The sequence below is a fragment of the Nicotiana tabacum genome, chromosome 24, assembly GCF_000715075.1.
Source record: "Nicotiana tabacum cultivar K326 chromosome 24, ASM71507v2, whole genome shotgun sequence".
Classification (NCBI taxonomy): domain Eukaryota; kingdom Viridiplantae; phylum Streptophyta; class Magnoliopsida; order Solanales; family Solanaceae; genus Nicotiana; species Nicotiana tabacum.
The window spans coordinates 88,502,091-88,524,682 of record NC_134103.1 but is presented as its reverse complement, the minus strand read 5'-3'; the positions used below and the strand labels follow the sequence as shown (position 1 = coordinate 88,524,682).

Genomic DNA, 22,592 nt, shown 5'->3' with positions numbered 1-22,592 from the left:
AATACATAATGGGAGACTCATGACAAATCAGGTTTTCCATAATTCATGCTAGGATTCTCTCCTCTAGTGGGATTGCAACGGCTCTTGTTTGTGAGCTCGATATTGACTCGAGTTTTTGGTCTTGACTCGAGCTCGATTCTGACTCGGATCTATGTATTGATTCGGGGTCAGTGTTGGTCGGTCTCTGAATCATAAGCTCGATAACTTTACTTTGCATCATAGTTCGACTTGGATTCGAGCTTAATAATAACATCGAGCTCGATATTGATCGGTCCTTCAGGCTCGAAGCTTGGTGACCTGACTTCGGACCTCAACCTGAAACTATGAAGACGCTTCTCCGATCCGATGTATTACCATTTAAACCAGTTCGTACGGAGGACTAAACGGTTTTTACCGTATACGGTTTAAAAACTGATCATATATCATGAAAGAAATAGCATTTTCAATTTTTGTTCCAAAACAAGCTGCCATAATAATTTGTTTAATTGATGATATACGCACGAATAAGTATCTTCCCAACCCCACAAAAAATTAATACTAGAATCTTTCAGTAAAGGAGCGACCAACTAGCAAGTGGAAAGGTTAGTCCCTTATTATATTCCAGATTATAGTACAACCAAGATTTTAATTAGTTTATATATCACATTAGGTAGGTAATGGTTTAACAGCAAGGTTTTGATATTATTAGTAAACTGTAAACCTCATCCTGAAGCTTTAGCCTTTTGAATTCAGATTACTTTGACAGCAACCCCCAACAATCACTTGCATTAGCAGACATTATCCAATAACAAGATAAATATCTTCATAATAATTGGACCTAACCTTTTCAACATCATTTGTAAATCAAGTGAGAATGAAGATTCAGGGTGGTAATCCATATGAATGACCACGGATCGAATCCCCGCTCAATGCTTTCTGGGTTGAGTGCCTAGTACGGTTTACATCCCCTTTGTGATTTACAAGCTATTACATAGGGGAAGTTTACTCAATGCTCATCCGAAGGAAAGAGACTGCGACAGAGTTTGTAGCGGCCAAAAAAAAAAAAATCGAGTTTGGCCTAATAACTAGGAAATCATACTCCGCATGCTAAGTTTCTAATTAACCCTTCAAGTCAACTAGTCAAGGGGGAAAAAAGGAGGTTGCTTCAACGAGATAAAAACATACTACTCTCGAAAAGCTACCAAACATAGTGCACAAAACTCTCTTTGAGGGAAGAAACAGCAATATATCCTTCAAAAATGGAAAAGGTGTCTCCATTTTCATTCTTGCTCTATCTATATATACGTGAAAAAGGACACATGTTACTAAATTGCTTATCGTTTCGTCTCCCACATCAAACATCAACCATTTGCAGTAGACTTGTAGTGATACTCGTCTATTGTGGAGTAAACTAGACCTTCAGACTCGAGAGATTCAATAGCTTCTCTGTCATACAGAAACCATATGGAAAATAAGCAAAGAGCAAAAACGATTATAATGATATATAATCATGAAAGAGAACAAGAGGGGAGAGACTTACAAGATCTTCTCCGAAGGAACTTTTAGCTGTTGAGCAAGCTCATTGCGATGAACACCTTTTTCACGTGCACTGAAATAAAAAATGACGAGAGATTACTAACATAGCAAAATCATTCAATGAGCTTGGTAGTCATATTTTCAATCTATTACACAAATACCCAATACTATCAAATTTAAAAGAGAACAGCAAAATAACTGCTTATGAAACCAAATCCAGTCAAACTGTTAGATACAGTGTAAGAACCATGTTGCAATACTTTACCTATCAGTTTACATCTAAAGTAACATAGTGTGGAGTAGTAATAACTTTAGACATATGCTTTCGAAAATAACATAACCTGTGTGAAGGTTGGCTGCACAAATCCCTCTTCTCCATTCAGCCCGATGTAGAGTCAAATTCACCACAAAGATGTAATCTTTTCTTTCCAATTAATTTTTTTGATGCTAATATTCATCTTCCTTTCCTCTAATATCAATTTTTTTATTGACTGGCTCAATGCCATATATATTCAGACCATCTTATCACTATTTTGTAGTGATCTTGGAGGAAAGTTAGATGGGATTAGAAGTTAGTTACTCAGTTGAAGGTGGTTAGAACTAGTTAGTGTGCGCAAGGGACTTGACCCATTAGTTCTATAAATAACTACAGACAATAAGGGAAAGCAGGAATGGAAAATCTGATAAAATTCTAAATCTCTTTCTTTACGTTCTCTCTTCTTTCTCCTCTTTCTCTCTCTCTCGCTCTACTCTTTTCCCTTCTTTTCCTCTGTTCTTCTCCTATCTTTCTCTTATCTTTTGTGTTGTAATAAAATTGTCAAGTTTGTATTCTTGTTACTTTAGTACATTACATATTTAATGCCTGATTCAGACATTCAGTGCTACCGAAATGCAATTATCCAACATGACAACTGTAACACATTTTAAGAATAAACATCAGACTTTACATATTCTAGAATTTAGGTAATCAACCATTTGTTAACATTAAGATCAAAATTTAATCAAAACCATTTATTTGCTCAAGGCTTATATGCAATGCACTTTACAAATTTTCAAGATACCCTCCACCTGATAGTCTGATACAATCTAGCAAAAGAAGTACGAAGCGGATCACTCAGACCGCAAATTATATCCACTTGTTAACGCCGCAATTGAGAAAGGAACAACTGTAGACTACCAGAGCAGCAAGCGTCTCTGCGAATTTCTAACACAAAGGCAGGAAGAGATGTTCCTCAAACAATCCAAATTTAGTCTCTTGATGAAAGTTCCCATTTATACTACAATGGAATACCTAAAGGCATGCTCATGCCTGAGTTTAGATAAATAACATACGAGTACATTTAGATCCTTTAAATGACTTAATAATGGAGATCATCATCATATTGCTAATAATTAATATATTCCCTAAGTTGCCCCATCTTGCAGAGTTCCTATCCGGTGTTAGTAGTAACAAAGCCTTCATCTACTTTTCATTTTTATAAAGAGAGACATTACGAATTTGACCAAAGTTCAACCATTCATGATACATCCCGAAGTCAAAAATCTATTATACTCCTCTCCCATCTTCCTCTATTCCAGAGCGACAGCCTAAATCCTCCTATTTACCTCTTCTTCTTTTTTTAATAACTGAGAAGCCTTGAGAGCCAGTGCGGTTCGAAACTCGATAGATAATGGGCTCGCTCCTCTACTATTCTCCACTTAACTACCAGGCTTTGTCTATGGTAGGGTTCGGACCCGACGTAATTCACACACTACCCGTTGCGCTCTTACTACTAAGTTGATAAGATTTCTTTCAGGAGTTGGTAGCATGAGTTTTTACAGAAATACATCTAGTTTTATGGAGCACACAGTTGGATAAGATTACGCATTTCATAGCATCAAATAAGATCCTAAAAACTGGAATCAACCTGAGAGGAAAGGTCCCAAACAAACCATCTGCGTGTCCTGCCTGGAAAACCATCTATTTTAACATTTATTAACCAAAGGGCAGCAAGTTCAGTGGGTGTTCTTTTCTTTTTCCCTTTTTGAAAAGTTAGTCCACTGGATGGTCATAACTGGCCTGCATTTTTCCTGGCTTTGCATTAGCTCTAACAAAAGTTATAACATCGGTTACTCAAATGATGGCAGAGATGTTGACAATTACTATCACAAGAAAGCAACCCCCTTCTCCAAAGGCGACCCTCTTGAATTTTCGGTTGTTTCCTAGATGGAAAAGCCCTGGCTTATAAATAGGACAATGAGGAGACAAGGGGTGAAGGATATTCAACTTAAAAGTGAATTTGTGGTGTGAAGAGTGCATTATGACCCATTATCTATTGATAGGCGAGAACAGACCGTTATTGACTGCTTCCCCAATCTATTCTATTAGCCCTACATCCCTTTTTTTGTTTTGGCCATTTTTGTTACGCATTGAACCCCACTTAGGTGCTGACCGAGCAAAAAAGCAAGGCACGAGATATAGGAGAAGTACCCGACCTTGCAAAGAACCCACTCGCTATTTTGTTATCAAGTCTTCTCTAAAGCAAGTGAACAATTTGAAAGTTATTTCACGGAGTAACACTCGTATATTTCTTTCTTTGACATCTGACAGAACAGGAGTATCCGACAAAATCAGCCGCCAAAAAAAAAACAAAAAAAAAACTTCGACATGTAATAATCTGCCTTCATTTGTACTGCTGTGATTGCCATGGTATTTGCACTAGAAAGAAGCAAACACTGAAAAATGCATCCCCAGTGAGAAAACTTTTTGGAGATTCAAATGACTTACAGGCATGACGGTTGTTGCAAGTAGTCCAATACCATTTTATCTACACCCCTGATCCCGTCCATGTTGTATCCAGGAAACTGAAACTTAAAAGAAAATTACTAAATCACTGGTTATAGTGAAAATGTGAAAAAAAACTGAAAATGAACATTAGAATTAACTACGCCAATTAAAAGAAAGAGCAAACGTAATTAGAGATACTTGAGTCGACAGTGAAGCTTGATATCCCTTTAAAGGAGTGTTGGCCGCTGAGCTAGGCACTTGAGCTGACATAGACGAACTATCCTGTTGCCTCTGGAGGGGCAAAGGAAATACAACTCTAATCAGAATCTTATGTACATCATATTCTGTTTTAGCTTAACACATGCGAGGCAGTTTGCTAAATACCCGTAGCTTACTGTTGTAGCTATGAACATAAATGACCTCTGCAAAGTGGCTTGCAATCTCATTGTAGTCATCCACAGGCCTAAAACCACAAAGATAAGAACTTAGGATCTTTACCACCAACTCGTCAAAGAAGATACAGAGGGAACAGGAGAAGGGGGTCATCTTCTAACCTCCCAAGAGACCATATGAGTAGAAATAACAACTCTCATGAAATTTTTACATGCTTCATGCCCTAGCCATTCATGCACTAATATATAAGGACAGGTGTGTGGTTCAATCCATATACATGCTTTTTAGTTTTATTTCATCAGAGATGTTTTTCTCGCAAACTATTTTGTCAAGTTGGAGTTTACAGAAAGTTCATTGGTTTAAGAATAAATATTTATAAACTCCGTCATGGTTAATGAAAATGACGATCAAAAATTGTACATGTCAAGTTGTCAACATAGTTAACAAGTTTGGTTTGCCCAGTTATTGATTCATCGCACTTAAGGGATCAATCAGATAATGCAAAACCTCCCATTTGTAACAAGTTTACACGCCAATTTTGCTTAACTGATCTCCCTGTGCCTCTCCAGAAAAGGAGGCACGGAACAGATACAGTTGCCTTGTTTTGACAAACAACTATCAAAAAAAGAATTGATCCCAATTAAGAAATTATAAAAACAGCAATATAAATAATCAACACTTGAAAAGTGGAGAGGTCCTAGATACATTACAAAGTAATCAACTAACAAAGGCATGCAAGGATATAACTAGGGCTTAAGAACAAGGAAACTAACTACGACCGTACGTGGACCTTGAAAATACTAAAATCAACACTAAATATAAGTTTCATGTTTTTATATGGTTTCAAGTACAGATAAGTTAGTAACTTTATGGTGAAGTAATGCTGTGACGCATTGAGTACATGAATGCTGGATAATTACAAATAATGTGCTATAAAACCTAAAACCCTATGGAAATAGCTTTTCTCCAAGCCAAGGCAACCACCTCACTAGCAGAAAAGCTTAACGACTTGTGCATAAACTCCCCAACATTAATATACTGAAAGAAACAGAAATGAGCAATTCAAAAAACCCATTCGTACAGTAATACCTGACAGAGTAAGCTACCAACTGCCTTTTACCCAATAATCCTTTCAAGTGTCCATGAACCCGAACATACATGCCATTTCTATTTGACAAAGAACCCGAACAAACAATAAAACATGATATTAAAATATATCTTAGGTGAAAAAATAGCACACTATCAAGAAGAAAAGTTACGTGACTGCTTCCATTTCCTTGGCATCAACAGCTTCATTTACCCTGCATAGCATGCATCAACCAAACTTTACAATTAAATTTTTAAAACAGAAAGTCAATTGTGTCAGACATAATAGCAATTGACTAGATTATGGTTTTACATAAGAGGTATAGCAATTCTAAATCCTTTACCAATAAGAGATGCACCACAATATACTTGCGGTCTATGATGACAGAAATGATATCAAAACCATACCCATCAGTCAGATAGAATCCTAAACAAATTAAAGTCAGAACAGAAAAGGGAAAAAAGAAACTGACAATTACCATCGAGAACAGTCAATGCGCCCTGTTCCATCATCCACTACAAATGAAACTTCTGTAACCCTTTCCGATTTGTTGAATAAAATACCCACCACTTTCACCTACGAACACGTCAAATTCTAAATCATACATATCTTGCATAAACTTTCAACAAAACAGTAAAAGCCATGAGTATAAGAGACAACAATAACCCAGTATAATCCCACTAGTGGGATCTGAGGAGGGTAGTGTGTACGCAAACCTTACCCCTACCCTGGGGTAGAGAGGCTGTTTTCGATAGACCCTCGGCTCCCTCCCTCCAAGAACTCCCCACCTTGCTCTTGGGGTGACTCGAACTCGCAACCTCTTGGTTGGAAGTGCAGGGTGCTCACCACTAGAGCAACCCAATCTTATACATGAGTATAAGAGAGACTTACATTATTCACGTCAACCCCATCAATGAGAAAGTTTGTCTTATCATCACTTGATTGAAAGGCTTCACTAATTTGCTTGACACTTAGTGGAAGCAAAGACTGTGAATCACGATTCTGCGAATAGAGAAATAAAAAGAAAAACATGAAAGATGTTATCACCCCTGCATTTCAATTGTCCACGACCATATTAAGATGCTACATTAAGCAAGAGAATATAATATGCTTTAAAAATTCTTTTTATTTCCTTCGCGCCGAGTCAAAACCAAATACACTCTACATGCACTTATGAAATTTAAGGAACAGATAAACAAGAGAATATATTATGCTTTAGAAATTCTTGTATTTCCTTCACACCAAGTCAAAACCAATTACACTCTACATGACACTTATGAAACTTAAGGATCCAAAAGAAACTTACTCTAATTTAAAATTGAAATGTAGAACATTGACAAAGTTTCTAAAGATCAAGAAATGCATGAGTAAAGAAATACTCTTTATTTTGCAATTAGCTTGATCAGCTTTCCTTAGTCCATAGTTACTAACTAAATCTAGAAGCAACAACAACAACAACCCAGTAAAATCCCACAAGTGGGGTCTGGGGAGGGTAGAGTGTACGCAGACCTTGCCCCTACCCCAAGGGGTAGAGAGGCTGTTTCCGATAGACCCTCGGCTCAAGCAGACGAAAAAGACAATATATCAGTACCAACAGCAGAAAGCATAAAAATAATAACAGAATCAAAAGTATCAGAAAATAGATGAAAAACAATAACAGTAGCACGTAAGAAAGGCTCGGTACTATGAATAGTGAAAGAGAAGTGTGGACACAATAATAACCACTAGCACTCTAGGACACAACCATGCCAGACTAGCCTCTCACCCGGTGTGGAGTAGCAAAGAGCTTCGCTACCCCCTATCCTACAACTCTAATGCTAGACCTCCACACTTTCCTACAAATCTAGAAGCATGTTCCAAATTTCTCTAGCAGATTTACTACTTATGTGATATTAGATGTCTGACTGATTCTTCTTCTGTATCATGTAGAATAACATCTTAGCACATTTTATGACCCCTTTTCTGACGATCTTCCAGATTTAATGTAGCTTCATGGACCACAAACAAATAGAGCTACTCTTATTGGGGCTTTTATCCTCCGCACAGCTTATCCTGGAAATCTTTCCTCCCTGTCACCATTTCTGGCCCTTCTTAATTTTTTTTTTTTTTGGGACAGTGGTGGTGTCAGGCCAGCTTGCGCATACCTCGACTAAATTCATAGACTACCTGCTGCCTTCCACCGGCACAAGTACTCTGTCCAGGCTTAAACATATGGGGAAAAATAACCTAGTGTTTTTGTCTCCATTGGGACCATTTCCGGCCCTTCTTCTTCTTCCTCTTCTGGCAATTGGCTCACCAATTGCATTAAGTTCGTCTTTGAATATTCAATCTAGTGTGTTAAGCACTGCCATCTTATACTCCCTCCTTCCAGAAAGAATGGCACTGCTGCTATTAGGGGAATCAAACTTTTTATTTATTTATTAAACTAGTTTAAACACCTCTAATATATTCATAACTGTAATGATTTATCATTTATGTAAATACTAAGCAAACAAACTTTTTAAAGAAATTAAACAATGGTGGACCCCAAGTTAATTCATTTTTCCCTTCACTTTCCTACATAGCCGCAAAATTATCAACCAAAAAAAAAAAGGAATTGCAAAGAAGAACTAAAATACGCTCTTAATTTTTAAGGGTTTATTCTAAAGTTATTTCCTTTATTTGTTTTGGACAAATAGACCATAGTTTGAAGTTCTATGAAAGGCATATTAGGGTAAATGAAATATTAAAGCTTTCACATTTTGTATGCCAAAAAATAAAAATAAAAACAGACCTTGGCTGGAGAGAAGGAATGATCGCCGGCGGTTTGTGTGGCCTGCGATGGCATGAAACCGCCGCCGGCAAACGCCGCGTTACCGTCGAATTGGCTGTTCCCGCCGTACATACTTCTCTCTGTGTGTGTGTGTGTGTGTTCCCGCCTTTTTAACTCTCTTTCTGAGACTTCCTCTGGAATCTTTTCGCGCTTAGCACCTGCAATGTAAGAAAACTACGATCTGGCCCTTAGGCACCAATTATTATTTAATTTAATATACGCCGAAGGGTCAAATATAAGGATGTACTTTCGAAAATAGTATAAAAATATCTCTCATTATACTATTGGGTTATATATACCCTTTCCGTCATACTTTGTAACAAATATACCCTTATTTTAAATGGAGTGCCACATGTCAGCACCAGATGAAAACAACACATTTCTTGTTTTTACCCGATTCGTTTTAAAAAACTCATCACCCGACCCGTTTTAAAATTCAGTTTTTTTAAAGCATATATTTTGTAAAAACTGGAATTTATTTTTGTAAAAACTGAAAAAAAATAAAAGAAATTTACAAAATATATATTTTTAAGTCTTTTCAGTTTTTTTAAAGTATTTTTTTTGTAAAAACTGAAGAAAAAAAAATTAAAAATGCTTTAAGAACTGAAAAATATATATTCTGTAAAAACTGAAAAAAAAAAAAGAAATTTGAAAAATATATATTTTTTAGTTTTTTCAGTTTTTTAAAGTATTTTTTTTGTATAAACTGAAAAAAAAAATTGCAAAATATTTTCATTTTGTTAAAACTAATGTATATGTAGTCCAGGGGAGTCTTTGTTTTTTCAATTTTTTTTTTTAAAAAAATTCAGTTTTTACAAAAATAATACTTTAAAAAAATTGAAAAGATTTAAAAATATATATTTTGCAAATTTTTTTTTTTTCAGTTTTTACAGAATATATATTTTTTAGTTTTTAAAGCATTTTTTTAAAAAATATTTTTTTTTCAGTTTTTACAAAAAGAATATTTTAAAAAAACTGAAAAGACTTAAAAATATATATTTTGCAAATTCTTTTTTTTTCAGTTTTTACAAAAAAAAAATTCAGTTTTTACAAAATATATGCTTTAAAAAAACTGAATTTTAAAACGGGTCGGGTGGTGAATTTTTTAAAATGGATCGGGTAAAAAAAAAATGTGTCGTTTTTATCTGGTGCTGACACGTGGCACTCCATCCAAAATAAGGGTATATTTGTTCCAAAGTATGACGGAAAGGGTATATATAACCCAATAGTATAATGAGGGATATTCTTAGACCATTTTCAAAAGTACAAGAGTATATTTGACTCTTTGTCGTTTAATATATGTTAAATATAACTAGTCATACTTTGACGAATATTTAAATATATTATCTATATTATGTTAATTAATATGGACAAGCGTGGGTTGCTCTAGGGTCTATCGGAAATAGTCTTTTACCCCAGAGTAGGGGTAAGGTCTGCATACACACTACCCTCCCCAGACCTCACTAGTGAGATTATACTAGGTTGTTGTTGTTGTTAATTAATATCTGATAGTAATATTGGTTAATCCTCTCGTGCCATTTTATGTAATATCCTCTTCTTTTTAGCTATCCCAAAAAATTTGTTGCATTTCTATATTGAAAATTATTTAATCTTACCCCCTTCACATAAAAGTTCACTCTTTTATGAGGAAAAAATATAAAGACATGTAAAACTCTTACCATTATTCATTTATTGCTGATAGTAAGGAACAATATTAATACTTTAAATATATCCTTAAAAAAAAAATTCAGTAAAATTCTTGTGCTCATAATTTACATGACTAATGATTTTATTTGGTATGATATTATCAGTACTTTAGTACATCATCAACAAATTTTCGAACTACATAGCAAAAAACATCTTGTGAGCACAAGAAAAAATAATTAATTAACCAAACACTAAAAACAGAAGTTTAGACAAAATATAAAGAGAACTGTAGACAAATGATCTCCACATGGATACAAGTATATAAACAAATTACAAAGCCATCAAAATATTCAGAGAACACTCGGGATGTAAGAAAAGGCACTTTAAAACAAGTAAATTACAAAATACAACTCTACATACAAACATTAAAAAACAATCAGAAGAATTTGTTGTATTGATCTGTGAGAGAACTCCTGAGATTGGAATATAGGCCATAAAGAGAGTACTGGCGAAGATTCTTCACTTCAAACCATGAATTGAAAACAGATTCATGCTTATCAGTGCCAGAAAATGTAAGTTGTATCCCCAGGCTACAATCAACATTACCACCTCTATTCTTGCAGTTGTTAGTCCTGATAGCACAATCCTGATCGTTGAGGCACACAAAGTTAGAGTTGCCTGAGCAAGACGAGCAGCCATCTCTCTTCCAATACAAGTTTTCCAGCCTACCCTTTTTGAATTCAAGTACCTATATCAAACAAGAACACCATATTCTTGTTAGACACCAAATCAAACCGATGCAACACCAAGATCTTGTATCAACAATCGCACTTACCAGAGTAAAGCTTGTTACAGTGAATGTATTATTAGCAACAAAAGCAGGCAAAGACCTAGCAGCATATTTCCGACCAGCAAATGCAACCATGTAGCCTCCATAAGAATCCTGTAGTACAGTAGAAGAAACATTGGAGGTTAGTAGATGCATATGAATAAAGAAAAACGAACTATCCCCAGGTAAGAAAATTGGAGGATGGAAATACACAACCATTACACAAGGAAGAGGTACGAATGAGCTTCATATGTTGCAGAATGCAGAAGGGTAGTGAAAGTAAAGATGCATTTTTGCATATGTTTTCTGTAACGGTTGAAAAAGAAACAGTTGTCTCTAGCTAAAAAACAGAGCCAAAACAGACTAGAGAGGAGAAGCAGCACACTAATACAAGAGTCCTTCTCACTCAGATAAGAAACAGTAAATATACCACTCCCCTTACTATGATTGCCAGTCAGTTGTTTCCGTTTCATTTATTGAATTTTCCACTCTTAAATTCCCTATTAAAATGAATTTAATTACTTAAAAACTTATATAAAGAGAAATAACGTGGTTTAAGTCACTGTTGGCTTGCCTAACGGTAACGTTGGGCGCCATCACGACCCATAGTATAAATTGGGTTGTGACAACATGGTATCAGAGCACTAGGTTCACGTAGGTCTCGCAAGTTATGAGCAGGCCTAATAGAGTCTTGCGAATCAGTGCGGAGACGTCTGTACTTATCTTCGAGAGGTTATAGGGTGTTAGGAAACTACTCCTTCTTCATCTCCTATCGTGCAGTTGATGCGGTACTAAGTATCTTTCTCTTATTCTCTCACAGATGGTGAGAACGCGCGCAGCAGATGTTCCAAACCATGAAGGAGCTGCTCCCCCTGTTTTTAGAGGCCGATGGAGGGCTCCAGCCCGTGGTAGAGGACGAGGACATCTTAGGGTTACTACAACTATTCCACCAGCAGATCCAGCAGAGGATCTTATCATTGAAGAGCAGGGCGAGGTGCCTGCAGCAGAGTCAGCCCCAGCGGATTTCATGTCCGCGCCAGGTTTCCAGGAGGTCATGGGCCGTATGCTGCGGTTCATGGATTCTATGACTCAGGCAGGTTTATTTCCAGCAGACCCAGCCACATCTCAGGCGGGAGGGGGAGTACAGACCCCTACCGCTCAAGCTCTAGGGCATGTAACTGCCGTATATCGTACCCCGGGCGCACTACCCGTGGGCGGAGATCATCCAGTTGCAGCAGCTATACCTGAGTTGGAATGTATTCCAAGATAAAAGTCGAATCTGCTAGAATGTAAAGCGTTGGAATGTATTCCACGGTATTGACATCATTAACAGATCCTTTAGTTTCTACAAGTTACAGTTTGGAAGCCCGTGATCTAGTGCATGAGTTGGTATTTGAAATGATTCACATTTCAAGCGCCAAACTCACCTTGCTATGAACCCCGAAACACACTAAGTAGAATAGAGGGGTAGAAGGTGAAGCATATCATATTGCTTCCTCACTACACCTTTCTACAAGACAAAAAGGAAAGGTTAAGGACCACTAAGCACTACTCCATCCATCCCTACAATATATAAGGTGAAATATGACTTTTAAATATTCAAATCAGCAAGCAGAAGCTACAAGCTACCTTGCGCGGACTTTCCAAAATACTGCCACATCCATGTCGGATCCTCCAAAATTGCACTACTTTTGGAGGATTCGACACGCACCCGGCCACAGTTTAGGAGAGTCCAAGCAATATAGGCTACAAGTAAGCCAAGACGGCAGCATTATTGGCCTGTCCAGATAAAAGCCCGATACAGGAATCCAGTAGCTCTGCTTTGTCTCAACGTAACAAAAATAATGCAGCAGATAGAGGTGGCTGTAAGGCGTTCAATGAAGAGTATGAGCTGCAGATGAGGGAACAAATCCAGAAGATGAGAGCCCTCGGAAGGTCAGTCACGATGCAAAACTCCAGAACCCCTGTCAGAAGTTTGCTGCTTCATTTGCAGTGATATCAAGTCAAGGGCTCAAGTAGCACACAAGGAAAAGGCATCGCAAGGCCAAAAGACAGCTTCACAGACGACCAGTCAGGTACTATTGCCCCAAATTTAAAGTTACTTCTCTAACTAAAGTGGAGAACCCATGTTATGAAAAAGACTAAGTTCACCCCAAAATTTAAAGTTAGCTCTCCAAGTAAATGATGAACCCAATTAATGAAATTTCCTTAATATTCTCGCATGATGGGCAAATGTGTATCTTGTAATTCCCAGATTGTGGCCAAAGAGGAACAAAGGCTTGACTAATCAAGCTCAAGACACAAATTTTATTTTTTGAGAAGTAAAAGAAAATTTAAGACTCACATTTTACTTTCTTAGGCCATCTCCAACCATCCCCCATTTCCCCATAATGGGGGCAATTTTTGCCATAATGAAGCTCCAACCCTCCCCCATTTTTGCCCCCAAAATGGGGGATGAATAGTGTTCCTCCAAATATGGGGTACACTATTCATCTCCCCCATTACTATTCATGCATATTTTATTATTATTTTATTATTTAACTCTTTTAATTTATCTCTTTATATATACCTAATTATGTTTATGTAATATCTTTATAATATTAATTTTACATCTTAACTTTGGCGTATAATTTTGATAAATTAATTTTCGTGCATTTATTATTTTTATGTAAAATTGTAAGTTAATTTTATTATAAGTTATAATTGTACAAAAGATATATAATCATCTCAATTCGTAATGCATTAATAGATCATTTATGGGAGAATACTAGAGGTTGAAGTTGAATATTTATGTAGTATTTCGAATGAATTTTATCGTTATGTAATATGTATTTAATTAATCTTGTATCACAATGATTTCACTTTTATTTGAATTATTAGTTAATCTATAATAATTGCTTACAAATTATATTATTTAAAATTTTATGGAATTGTTTTAATGGAAATTACAAATTAATGAAAATAAAAGATGGAATTTGTTTAATGGAATTTAAAAAATAAAAATTGAAATGAAAGATAATAATATAATATAGAAGAGAGAGAAGAAAATAAAAAAGAATATTCTCTTTTGGGGGAAAAAATGGGGGAATGGTTGGAGTAAGTTGTCCTCAAAATGGGGAAATCCCCATTTTGGGGACCAAAATGGGGTAAAGGTTGGAGATGCCCTTAAACCTCTCAAGCCATTTGATCTACCCTCACTTGGGTAAGAGAGGCAGGCCCATTATCCCCGAGTTTCAAAGGATGCGGTTGGTCCCAGATGGATTTCTAAGTCATAAAAAAAAGATCTTTAAATATTTAAAGGATAGCAATTTTTTTATTCTTGATGTTTTGTTACTATTTTCTATTAAAAATTACAAATAAGTTTCATAGAGTTGCTTTCAATAATTATATAAATGATTGCAATTGTTTACTTGTTGATGTTTTTCTACTAACCTATAAGTTGCACATTACCAATGGTTCCTAAAACAAAATTCACGAATGCATTAAGGCATAGACATTGAGCTGAGAGTCTATTGGAAACAACCTCTCTTATCTCCACAAGGTAGGGGTATGGTATGCGTACACACTACACTCCGCTGACCCCACTATGTAGGATTATACTAGGTATGTTGTTGTTGTTATTGAGGCATAGACATTAGGCAAACAACACCAACAAGAGTAAGATAGAATTAGTGATGATAGGCAAACATAAGATTAAGAACGAAACAAGCATTCATCAGTACATGCCCAAGTACTAATGGTAACAACAACAACAACAAACCCAGTGCAATCCCACATGTGGGGTCTGGGGAGGGTAGTGTGTACGTAGACCTTACCCCTACCTTACGAAGGAAGAGAGGTTGTTTCCAATAGACCCTCGGCTCAAGAACAGTGACAAGGACACAATAAACAAATATTAACAATGGCAAGGAAATAAGATAAAAGAAACAAATAGCACATCATGTAATAGCAGAGAACTAGGGATACAAAGCTATAAGAAAAGTGCGAAAACTACCGGCAATAATGCCACATAGTCTAATAAGCGAAGAACTCGGAATAGGAGAATACAAGACTAGTACTAGTACTTTTAATACGACTAGAAGAGACTCTTGACTACCTGTTAACCCACAACCCTAATCCTCAACTTCCATACCTCCCTATCGAGGGTCATGTTCTCGGTAAGCTGAAGTAGAGCCATATCCTGCCTAATCACCTCTCTCTAGTACTTCCTATGTCTCCCTCTACCTCTCCTCTGACCCGATATGGTCAACCTCTCGCATCTCCTCACCGGGACATCGATGTCTCTCCTCTTTACATGCCCGAACCATCTCAGCCTCGATTCCCGCAATTTTTCTTCCACAACGGCCACACCCACCTTGTCCCTAATAACTTCGTTCCTAATCCGGTCCTTCCTGGTATGCCCACACATCCATCTCAACATCCTCATCTCTGCTACTTTCATCTTCTGGACATGATATTTCTTGACTGGCAAATACTCGGCTCAATACAACATAGTCGGCCTAACTACCACTTTGTAGAACTTGCCCTTAAGACTTGGTGGCACATTCCTATCACACAAAACACCGGACGCAAGCCTCCATTTCATCCATCTGCTTCAACACGATATGTAACATCCTCGTCAATCTCCCCGTTCCCCTGAATAACAAACCCAAGATATTTGAAACTATCTCTCTTGGGGATGATTTGTGTATCAAGCTTCACCTCCGCTTCTATTTCCTACGTCCCCACACTGAACTTACACTCCAAGTATTCAGTTTTTGTCTTACTCAACTTGAAACCTTTAAACTCCAGGTCTCCCTCCACAGCTCCAGTCGATCGTTAACCCTCGTCAATCAGTACAATGTCATCTGCAAATAACATACACCATGGCACCTCCCCTCAATATGGCGCGTCAGCACGTCCATCATCAAGACAAATAAAAATGGGCTAAGAGCTGAACCTTGATGTAACCCCATCATCACAGAAAAATAGTCTGAGTCTCCTCCCACAGTCCTCACCCGAGTCTTCGCTCCATCATACATATCCTTAATCATCCTAATGTACGAAACCCCACTAATGGTACTAAAGGAAAATTCAGATAGTTAAAAATGATAGAATATTGTTCCGGAAAAGGAAAGAAGCATTCATCACTATAAGAATATTACTAATAAAGTTCAACAGTTCTAGTTCTAGAGTTAAAAATAAAGGGATATTTGGCCAAACCAAACAGAGAGAAAACAGATGTTTAGGAATAATCGTCCTCCATTGACTTAAAATGAATGAGATAAAAACCATAACATAAGATAAAGCCAAGAAGAAAGGACGGATTACATTAAGTTCTTCATACATGCTAATTACGAAGTACCCCCTTTGTCCTAATTTAGGCGACATTTTCCTTTTTTAGTCATTCCCAAAACGAATGACACTATTTTATATTTGCTAACAATTTAACTTTAAACTTCTAGCCATGGTATGTTTCAAACCTCAAGTTTCAAAATTCTTTTTTTTTTCCCTAAAACTTTGTACCTAGACAAACAACTCACATAAATTAAGGAGGGAGTAGAGCTTTTTCTAGGAAGACAATGTCCAAAATACTCTGGTTATAAGTTTCTACCTTCACTAAGACATGATCAAGACTCAAAATTAAGAACAATGACATCCCTATTCGTTCTCCCTTAAACCCCCCCCCCCCCCAAAACCAAAACAAAACCCCAAACCTAATCTAAAACCAGAACAAACCCATCTCAGATCTAACCCCATTTCACCATATTTCCATAAGTAAACAATAAAAATCTCAACTTACAGCCAATTGAACCCAATAGAGAGAGAGAGAGAGAGAGAAAGACAGAGTAAAGTGGGGTAAGATCGATCATACAGGGAAAAAGTTGGTAGTGTTGATAGTAAGGAGAGAGATCTCATCCACTTTAGGTCTGAACACAGCAATCTGAGAATTTGCTGATGAAAGAGAGAGCCTTTTATCGCAAGGAGACAACTGAACTGAACTGTTGAGGAAAAATGATGTTCTTGAACTAAATGCAATTCCAAAACTAAACCCATCTGATTTCTGCACCTTTGCATCAGCGCAGGGTGAGTACACGTGGTTCGTGTCACTGCGCGATTGTGCTAAAAAGGTCAGGGATGAGATTAGTAGAAAGAATAGTGGTAAAAGCCTCTGAATCGCCATTGTTAGAGGGGTGTGATTTTGTGGGAAAAAAGGACCAAGGAAAGGAAAAGCCAGCGGACAATTTTGGAAGGCCAGAGAAGGCACAGCAGTATTGTGCCTAACACAACATGTTGTCCACCTTTTATTTATGTTCAAAAAATATTGTCAAGATATTATCATTAATGTTATGACAAAAATCAAATTACGGTGGGTGGATACAGTTTTTTCGCGATCTTCTCAAATGTTTAATGACTTATTTAATGACATTGATCTTTTCAAATGCTTAATAACTTATTTAATGACATATTTCTATACTTAATGATATATTCAATGACATATTTTTATTCACTTTTTATACATATATAAAGGTCTTGTAATAGATAGAAAAATACACACAATTGAAGAAAAAATAAGAATCTCTCATCTCTTTCTTTCTATATCTCTTAGCTTGTTTTTCCTTGTTCTATATTATTACTTTGAGCTATATTTTATAACACGTTATTAGCACGAAGTCTCTAACCTCAAGGTTGAATTCCACTTCTGGTAAGGTATATCTCGATGATTTATTATCAAAATTATCCAGATTTTATTCAGAAAGGTATGTAGTGTTACAGACACGTCTTTCTGTTACAGCAACAAGTCGCAAGCTTTAAACCAGATAAGTTTGTACCACTATTTAGAATAAACAATGGTCTGATTATTAGAAAATTAGTACTTATGTGGCTGCTAAGGATGTCACCTTGTTAAATTTTCATGAACTAAATAATAGGTGGCATGCGGTATACTAAATAATCTACAAAATTAAAATTATACTTTATTATGTATGCTTATGATTTTACCTTATAATACGATTTTAGTATGCCTAGTATAATTATTATATATTAGTTTACTGTCAAATATAATATAATAATAATAATAATATTCATAACTATTTTATTTTGATAAGATAAAATATTAGTACAAGAAGTATGTACTACACCAAATTTTTCATTGATGATAGTTTTTATCAAATTAACATGTTAAATCATTTCTATATGGAAAGCATATAGTAGTAGATAGTAGACAGAGATATTGATTCCCGATTGACTTAAATGTTCTGCTATATCCTTTTATTTTTCTAGAGAGCATAATACTTAGTTTTCACAAAAGTGCATGGTAACTAGTAGTACTATTATTCTGTTTGATACATAATTTTTCCTTAATGTTCTGGTCATATCACTTTCATCTTGAAGTAAGCTTATTGCAGCAAAGACCACATGTGTCACGACCCAAAATTTCCACCTTCGGATCGTGATGGCGCCTAATATTTCACTTGCTAGGCAAGCCAACGTTAGAATAATATTATCCATTTTAAAAATAATTTTTAAATCTATTAATAACAAAGAACAATTGCGGAAGTAAATTCTGAAATATAGTGAATAATCCATAAAAACAACAGTGTCTAAATACCATCCCAGAATTGGTGTCACAAGTGCACTAGCTTCTAGAATAAATACAAATAAAGGTCTGAATAAAATAAAGCTGTCTGAAAACAAACACACAACTAAAGTAAAATAGACGGGGACTTCAGAACTGCGGACGCTGTGCAGTTATACCTCAAGTCTCCTCCGAGTAGCTGAAATCCGAGCAAGTCTATAGTACGCCGCTGGGACCAACTCCGAAATCTGCACAAGAAGTACAAAGTGTAGTATCAGTACAACCGACCCCATGTACTGGTAAGTGCTGAGCCTAACTTCGACGAAGTAGTGACGAGACTAAGGCGGGTCACTTACATTAACATGTACGCAATATTAGTAACAATAACAAATAATAGAAATAAATCAGGTAACTCATTTACAATAATTGAAGCCAACTCAGCAGTCATAACCAATTATCATTTTCATCAATTTTCGTTGCAGCGTGCAACCCGCTCTCACAATATATTCACATTCAATTCTGTTGCGGCGTGCAACCCGCTCCTCCAATATATTCATTTTAATCAAGTCTGTTGCGGCGTGCAACCCGATCCACCATGCAACCCGATCCTCCAATATGGACTTTTTAATAAGTCTGTTGCGGCGTGCAACCCGATCCTCCAATATATCCATTTCAATCAATTTTGTTGCGGCGTGCAACCCGATCCTCCAATATATCCATTTACCAATTCTTATAGAAGAATTTTTCCCAATAAATACAACAATTAATATAAAATTATAAAGACAACAAACATACAATAATTATGATTTAATTATGAAACAAACAATGACAAATAGCAAAATATTATAAAAATCAGGAAGAAAATAGACAGTTTAATATTTAATATGCTAAATGTCAAATAACAATTAAGACACATAATTCAAATAGCATGTAACAATTAATGCAAGAATTCAAGAATTAATATTTGACAAAGAATAGGATGGAAATAATTATTATAATAATTAATTCATGATTTAAAATAATTTATGATTTTTCAAGTAATTATGCAAACAATTAATTTGACGACGCGTTCATATGCATTTCACATAATAAATAGTTTAAGGGTTCTATTCCCGCAAGTCAAGGTTAACCACGACACTTACCTCGCATTGCAAATTCCGATCAATTATTCAACCACAACTTTTTCTTTTAAATTTTATCTCCAAAAGCTTCAAATCTATTCATAAACAATTCGATATATTCAATACAAATCATAGGAATTAATTCCATATGAATTTACTACTTTTCCGGATAAAAATTCAAAATTCATTAAAATATTCGACAGTGTAACCCACATCTCAAATCTCGAAAAAAAACTTAAAAAATCCGAACACCCGTTCCGAGATGAGTCCAACAATACAAAATTTATCAAATTCCGATATCAAATGGACTTTCAAATCTTAAATTTTCGTTTTTGCAAGATTTTTTAAAAATCTGGCTTTTCTTCCATAAATTCACGGATTCATAATATAAATGAGTGTGAAATCATGAAATATAATCAATATACGATAAGGAACACTTACCCCAATATTTTCCCGTGAAAATCGCCCAAGAATCGCCTTACCCGAGCTCAAAAATTGGAAATTGTTGGAAATTGGTCGAAACCCCATTTTCAGAACTTAAGTTCTGTTTCTGGAATTTTTACCCTTCGCGAACGCGGTCAGTGCCTCGCATTCGCGAAGCACAAAAATTGTGCTGCCCAATTTTACTCTTCGCGAACGCGAGGGCTACTTCGCGAACACGAAGCTTGCCTGGCTTGGCCTTCGCGAACGCGAAGGCAATTTCTTGGTTAGCCTCTTTTCCTTCGCGAACGCGAGGCTATGATCGCGAATGCGAAGCTTTGCACCTCAAGCCTTCGCGAACGCGGCCCCCTCTTTGCGAACGCGGAGAGTAATTTTCAGCTCCCTCCAGTTTCTTCTTCGCGAACGCGAGCCCCCTCTCGCGAACACGAAGAAGGATACCAGAAGCAGATACCAAAAATTGTCCGATATACCTAGGGCTCTCGGGGTTCCAAACCAAACATGCACCCAAGTCCTAAAACATCATACGAACTTACTCGCACAATCAAATCGCCAAAATAACATCAAGAACTATGAATCGGACACCAAATCAAAGAAAATTTTCAAGAAAACTTTAAAACTTATATTTTTACAGCCGGACAACCGAATCACGTCAAATCAACTCCGATTCTCACCAAATTTGGCAGACAAGTCATAAATATTATTTTGGAACTTTGCCAGGCTCCGGAACCAAAATACGGACCCGGGGTCAATAAATCTAACATCAGTAATTTCTTAAAACTCATTAAGCTTTCAAGCTTTTAATTTTTCATCAAAAATCCATATCTCGGGCTAGGGACCTCGGAATTCGATTCCGGACATACGCCAAAGTCCCAAATCACGATACGGACCTACCGGAATTGTCAAATTACTGATCTATATCTGTTTGCTCAAAATGTTGACCAAAGTCAACTCAGTTGAGTTTTAAAGCTCTATTTTATATTTTAATCCATTTTTTACATAAAAACTTTTTGGAAAATTGTACGGACTGCGCGCGCAAGTCGAGAAATGATAAATGGTGCTTTTCAAGATCTTAGAATACAGAATTACTTATTAAATTTAAAGATGACATTTTGGGTCATCACATTCTCCACCTCTAAAACAAGCGTTCGTCCTCGAACGGAGTTAGAAAAAAAGTACCTGAGCTGGTGAATAAGTGTGGATATTTACTCCGCATGTCCGACTCGGACTCCCAAGTAGATGCCTCTACCGGCTGACCTCTCTATTGCACCCGAACTGAAGGATAACTCTTAGACCTCAACTGTCAGACCTGTCGGGCTAGAATAGCCACCGACTCCTCCTCGTAAGTCAAATCTTTGTCCAATTGGACTGAGCTGAAATCTAACACATGGGACGGATCACCATGATATTTCCGGAGCATAGACACATGGAACACCGGATGAACTGCTGATAAACTAGGTGGTAATGCTAGCATGTAGGCTACTTCACCTACCCTTTCAATAATTTCAAAGGGTCCGATATACCTAGGGCTCAACTTTTCCTTCTTTCCAAGCCTCATTACACCTTTCATAGGTGAAACTCGGAGCAATATTCTTTCTCCAACCATGAATGCAATATCACGAAATTTACGGTCGGCATAACTCTTTTGCCTAGACTGAGCTGTGCGAAGTCGATCCTGAATAATCTTGACCTTATCCAAGGCATCCTGTACCAAATCGGTACCTAATAACCGAGCCTCTCCCGGTTCAAACCAGCCAACTGGCGAACGACATCGTCTTTCGTATAATGCCTCATATGGAGCCATCTGAATGCTCGACTGGTAGCTATTATGTATAAGCAAACTCCACAAGTGGCAAGAAATGATCCCAAGAACTCCAAAGTCTATAACACAAGCGCGAAGCATATCCTCCAATATATGAATAGTGCGCTCTGACTGTCCGTCTGTCTGTGGATAAATGTTGTACTCAACTCCACCCGTGTGCCCAACTCACGTTGTACAGCCCTCCAGAAATGTGAGGTAAACTGCGTACCTCGATCTGAAATAATAGACACGGGTACACCTTGAAGGCGGACAATCTCACGAATATAAATTTCAGCTAACCTTTCTGAAGAATAGGTAACAGCCACTGGAATAAAATGTGCTGATTTAGTTAACCTGTCCACAATGACCCAAACTGTATCAAATTTTCTCTAAGTCTGTGGGAGTCCAACAACAAAATCCATAGTGATATGCTCCCATTTCCATTCAGGAATTTCTAACTTCTGAAGCAAACCTCCAGGTCTCTGATGCTCGTACTTAACTTGCTGACAATTCAGACACCGAGCTACATGTGCAACTATATCCTTTTTCATTCTCCTCCACCAATAATGTTGTCGCAAATCTTGATACATTTTGGCGGTACCTGGGTGAATAGAATACCTGGAA

General features: G+C 36.7%; 2 protein-coding genes across 3 annotated transcripts; both read right to left on the bottom strand.

Annotated features, from left to right (window-relative positions):
* Positions 1-1,119: 1,119 nt before the first annotated feature.
* LOC107773104 (replication protein A 32 kDa subunit B-like) lies at positions 1,120-8,765 on the bottom strand. 2 transcript variants are annotated; one of them, XM_075248317.1, is made up of 10 exons: positions 8,536-8,765; positions 6,654-6,764; positions 6,241-6,338; positions 5,935-5,976; positions 5,765-5,842; positions 4,667-4,745; positions 4,481-4,573; positions 4,283-4,365; positions 1,520-1,588; positions 1,120-1,425 (listed from the first exon to the last, which is right to left on the bottom strand). In XM_075248317.1, the coding sequence occupies exons 1-10, from the start codon at positions 8,644-8,646 to the stop codon at positions 1,341-1,343; spliced, it is 849 nt and encodes a 282-aa protein (XP_075104418.1). In that variant the 5' UTR covers positions 8,647-8,765; the 3' UTR covers positions 1,120-1,340. The 2 variants fall into 2 exon arrangements, with proteins under 2 accessions (XP_075104418.1, XP_075104419.1); XM_075248318.1 differs by having other exon boundaries at positions 4,283-4,359.
* A 1,675-nt stretch (positions 8,766-10,440) lies between these two features.
* On the bottom strand, positions 10,441-17,321 carry LOC107773105 (uncharacterized). Its single transcript, XM_075247871.1, has 3 exons — positions 16,905-17,321; positions 11,057-11,164; positions 10,441-10,969 (listed from the first exon to the last, which is right to left on the bottom strand). Exons 1-3 carry the CDS (start codon positions 17,211-17,213, stop codon positions 10,658-10,660), a joined length of 729 nt encoding a protein of 242 aa, XP_075103972.1. The 5' UTR covers positions 17,214-17,321; the 3' UTR covers positions 10,441-10,657.
* Positions 17,322-22,592: the final 5,271 nt, after the last annotated feature.

What these genes read in the sequence shown, in the direction of transcription:
- LOC107773104 (XM_075248317.1), bottom strand. Translation starts at nt 8,646, where the DNA reads ATGTACGGCGGGAACAGCCAATTCGACGGTAACGCGGCGTTTGCCGGC. An exon ending in ATTCCTTCTCTCCAGCCAAG is followed by an intron (nt 6,765 to 8,535) that starts GTCTGTTTTTAT and finishes CTCTATTCGCAG; the next exon opens with AATCGTGATTCACAGTCTTT. An exon ending in TTGGTAGCTTACTCTGTCAG is followed by an intron (nt 4,746 to 5,764) that starts GTATTACTGTAC and finishes TTGTGGTTTTAG; the next exon opens with GCCTGTGGATGACTACAATG.
- LOC107773105 (XM_075247871.1), bottom strand. Translation starts at nt 17,213, where the DNA reads ATGGCGATTCAGAGGCTTTTACCACTATTCTTTCTACTAATCTCATCC. An exon ending in ACACTACCAACTTTTTCCCT is followed by an intron (nt 11,165 to 16,904) that starts GTATGATCGATC and finishes ACTGTACTACAG; the next exon opens with GATTCTTATGGAGGCTACAT. An exon ending in CTGTAACAAGCTTTACTCTG is followed by an intron (nt 10,970 to 11,056) that starts GTAAGTGCGATT and finishes TGTTTGATATAG; the next exon opens with GTACTTGAATTCAAAAAGGG.